Source organism: Formica exsecta, unplaced genomic scaffold (genome assembly GCF_003651465.1).
Source record: "Formica exsecta isolate Colony F162 unplaced genomic scaffold, ASM365146v1 scaffold482, whole genome shotgun sequence".
Classification (NCBI taxonomy): Eukaryota; Metazoa; Arthropoda; class Insecta; order Hymenoptera; family Formicidae; genus Formica; species Formica exsecta.
In genome coordinates this window covers 105,256-109,856 of record NW_021852055.1, presented here as the reverse complement: position 1 = coordinate 109,856, position 4,601 = coordinate 105,256, and the positions used below count along the sequence as shown (strand labels likewise).

The 4,601-nt window shown below is 32.2% G+C and overlaps 1 protein-coding gene across 1 annotated transcript in view; it reads left to right on the top strand.

Moving 5' to 3' along the window:
- Positions 1–3,347, top strand: part of LOC115241400 (plastin-2) — a 66,668-nt gene extending 63,321 nt beyond the window's left edge. Inside the window, exon 4 of the mRNA XM_029817145.1 lies at positions 421–3,347. Within this exon, the coding sequence (XP_029673005.1) occupies positions 421–618 (198 nt within the window). The 3' untranslated portion in view covers positions 619–3,347. The remainder of the gene's footprint in view (positions 1–420) is intronic.
- Positions 3,348–4,601: the final 1,254 nt, after the last annotated feature.

The following is a 4,601-nucleotide window of genomic DNA, read 5'->3' as shown; positions in this document are numbered from 1 at the left end:
CAGCAGGCACAACCGTTGAGCATCGTCTTATCAACACTCGACATTGATTTGTTGGTTCTAGAAGTAAGAACCAATCACGTTCGATTGCTACTCAACAGTTGTGTCTCTTGAACGCACCCAATAACAATCTGTAGTTGCATAAATCGCTTCAAACAAGCTGAACTATGCGCATATCATTATGTCTAAATCGCGTATGCCCGCGAATCACTTTGTCTAGTCGGCGGATATTAATTTCTACGCCCACAGGTATTAAGCCCTTATTCATAATTAACATTCATCGAATTTCTGTGTTCCACTATCTTTCTGTGAAAGTCTAAGGGCCGCAAAAGCCAATTGATTGTGCGGAAATGAGGAACATTTTAATCTTGTTGTTGGTTTGATTAATTGTTAGCATTTATTGCTTTTTATTTTGTTGCGTAGGAGAACCTGGATAACGCTAAATACGCGATATCATTAGCGCGGAAATGCGGCGCGCGTGTCTATGCACTGCCGGAAGATATCACCGAAGTGAAGCCGAGAATGGTAATGACGGTATTCGCCTGCTTGATGGCCATGGACTACATCCCGAACATGGATTCTGTGAAAAATCAGCCGAATAACGTGAACGATGGCCAATAATGTTGACGCCTATTTGTTCTACTATATACTTTTTGTACACAGAAACTTTTGAACCGGCCGTATCGCTTTGCACCTCTTCCACGAGCGTAAGACTTGTATATATGTAGTTTAAGTTAGCTTGAGAAAAGTAGTACCAAGGAGTATTACTACTAGAAAAAGTTGACAAGACGAGAAGAACTCGAGAACTTGAGAATCCCGACGAGATAAAAGATTCCCGTTTGAGCGAATAGTCGCGCGAAATATGGCAAAAATCATGTGTTTGACGAAAGAAATTATTTTACCGTCAAATTTAAATATTTCTTAACTCTATAAAATATAAGTATATAAAATATCAATATAATAGTGCATTTGTGATACTTTAAATATATATACAATGTAGTAAGATTTTCACCTGCAAAATAAACGATCGAAATTTGAAATAATTTTGAAATTAAAAAAATGGATTTTTTATATTAAAGTATAAGGTGACCAGACAATTTCTCAACTAAACTATTTAAGATTCATGATATGCCGTATATTGATATTTTCGTATCAGACAGTATATTATATAAAGAGTGTGCAAATTGTTTTGAATTAGTGTTATTTAGCTGTAAATTTTCTCGTACATGGTGATTGATTGTCGTGTTATTATGCAATGTGGGATTCTTCATTCCCATCGTTTTTGCAATCATATCACTTGTTTCCACTTTATATACTACTTGTCACATTGTAAAAATCAATTTTATACCGAGAAGTGGGCAAATAAAGAACACGGTAAAAATCATCGAGAAATATTTACAATGCATACCGAAATATTTAGAAAGGTGAATATACACAGGATATTCAATTCGACATTAATTTTAACGATAAAAGATTTTGAGAAAAGTTCTCTAAATCCAAGTTTAATTAGCGAGATACACTGAATGCAGAACTTTAAAAGTATAATATATTCCGATAAATGATAACTTTTCTAGAAATTTTCTCTTAGGAAAATTGATTTTTGATTTGATTCGAGAAATTAAGGAACATTTTGTATATATATTTCAAGTAAATAAATCGTCTGGCGCAAAGTGAATGAAGTTTGACATGAAATTTAAAAACTCATATTATATACAGTATAGATATAAATATACTTAACACAATGTATACGTACGTATATTTGATAGTATAGATGTAAGAGACTTGTGATCTGTTTGAATTATTATTTTACGCGCTCTCAGTGATTCGCAATGTTTATCAGAGGATTATGATACTCTAAAAACTTGTTAGTTCAGTTTCTTGCGCATCAATATCACATAAGCGGATTTTATATCGAGCAAGTAATTTACAATGATTATACAAATTACACATCAAATAATATTTTTTTATATACATATATTATATGAGAATATTGATAAATTTTTATATATTTTGTCTGGCTCTAAACAAAAATCCGTTGCTGAACTATAAAGTGAAGGCTTCTGATAATTCATCGTTGAAATCTGTCGCCACTCTAGCGCGGTAACAGTTTCTATGACATTCATATATTGGAGACGACATATTATTCAAAAATATCAGTCGATTATGTGCGTCATTAGTCGCCAGATTATGTGCGTTGTAAGTGGACAGGTAATGAATAATAATAATGTAATCATATTGACACAAAAATTATTATAATCGTGCCATTATTACTACTGAGGTGTAATTTGATATTTACATAATATTTATAATCAATTCGAAAATCGGAACGTACTTATGCAACTAATAGTTAATATTAAAATATTCGCGATTGCTCTTTGCAAATAAAAAGTAAAGTGTAAATTATGTCTTCTTTTTTCTCTCTCTCAATTTTGCAAGTTTATATAACGCGTTTTGTGTGTGTAGCATATGCAGATTGCAAAAAATTAATCGTTTTCAACAAATAAATGATTCTTATGTATGAAACAAAGTCGCAAAATATATCAAAATGATTAGAATTCTTTTGAGAAAATTTTAATACGAGAGGGAGGGGCGAGGGGGAGATAATTTCATCATATATATTACATATAATTAGAATTTTTAATTAGGACTTTTTTAATAGAAGAAGGGGAGAGGAAGATAAGAAGAATTAAAAGAAATTTATGAAAAATTTAATATACTTTGCATAATTATCATTGAGACTTGAATTACGATAGATCATTGGTTAATTATTATTATATTCAGATGTTAATTCATTGTATTAGACGATATAAGAAATTATATACGATGAATATAACTAATTGTAAGTGCAATGCGTTTTATCGGTATATTTGTATAGATCATTTTATTGCATTAAATTTCTTCTCTTAAGACATCATTGCATTATTATTCCAAGAGCAAACAGTAGATGCGTATGAACGCGTGATTGTAATGTATTTATGTAACACGTATTAGTAAAAAAAATTGCTTGGGATAAAAGAATAGAAAAATCGATTTGTAATGCAAACTTGGAATATTTATGTTATGTATTTAATTATGTTCTTGTATCAATCGCGCGATTTGGAAATTCTCAAGGGCTATTGGCAATTTGACTAATTAAAGCTAAGTATTGCAATCATTGAATAACAATCTGAATTTACAATGATCACTGTATGTGTGCGTGCATTTCATATATACACATATATACGCGCTAATACGCACATATACACGCATACTATGTATATTGTGTGTGTGTATGTACGTGTCATGCGTCCATCGTGTAGTTATAACTTAACGTGTACGTAATTTAAATAAAAGAACTTTATTATATATAATATCTTATTACTTTATTATTAATTAATGGCAAAGCAGAATGCAAAATAAACTATTGGAAAAATAATTTTACTTTCAACAAATAACAGTGATAGTCAAAAACGAATATATTTTGCAAAAATTTATTTAACAATTTCTATATATACATACATTGAAATTAGGACTGCCATCCGTCTGGTTTTCCCTGGATTTGTCCTAGTTTTTCGAGCGTCCGAGAACGTCCGGGGGGATTTTTCAAAGTAGTCCGGGTTTTTTGAGCACGTGACACAAGGCGATGCGCGCGTCGCATTTTGAGGCTGTGTCTGTGTATGTTGTACGTGCGGTATTGTCGGAGCCATAGACATAGTATATCTAGACCGAGTGTTGAGAAGTGGGGGCCGATGCCCACGTAGAAAAGGACATACTCTGTTTCGTGCCCCTTGCGTTCTCTCTCGCTCGCACGTAGCATGACGAAAGAGAGCGCTATGCTCTGTGCGAGCGAGAGAGAACGCAAGGGGCACGAAACAGAGTATGTCCTTTTCTACGTGAGCATCGGTCCCCACTCCTTAAATAAAGGCAAACGCTCGGTCTAGATATACTATGTCTATGGTCGGAGCCTTAGGGCCTTAGGGCGTTGGGATCATTGACAGCGAAATAAAAAATGTTGTATTACATTATTACTATTATTAATAATTCTTAATAATAATGACTACTAATAATATTAATGATTATTAATGATTATTAATGATTAATAAAAATTATTCTATTTTTATCGCTTTATCAACAGTTGCAATAATTTCACATTATGAATTATGGATGCCCGGATTTCAATTGGAAAAGTCCGGGGTTTTAAACCTTTCAATCCTAGGTCTGTATAATTACAGATGGCAGCCCTAATCGAAATACACATATATGTTAAAACATGTGACGCATAAAATTATAAATAGAATTCTGTCTTGTATTTTGTCATAAATTATAGATCTAAAGAGGTATTGAGTGTGATTAAAATATTACGCGCGCTACACATCTCTATGAAATTGGTATCTCGATTGAAAGTTTTATCAATAATCCTATTTGCATTCGCAATAGTTCTACAGTTTCTGATAAGTTTTAGAAAAAGTTCCGTCGATCTAGATAAAAAAATTATACCTCAAAAAATGAGGTGCTAACTATTCATGGCACATTTAAAAAACGTCATTTAGACTATGGAATTCTATAATTCTCGAAGAGTTCTATAGTTCCTGATAGATTTTAATAATAGTTCCAGTTTTTAAATA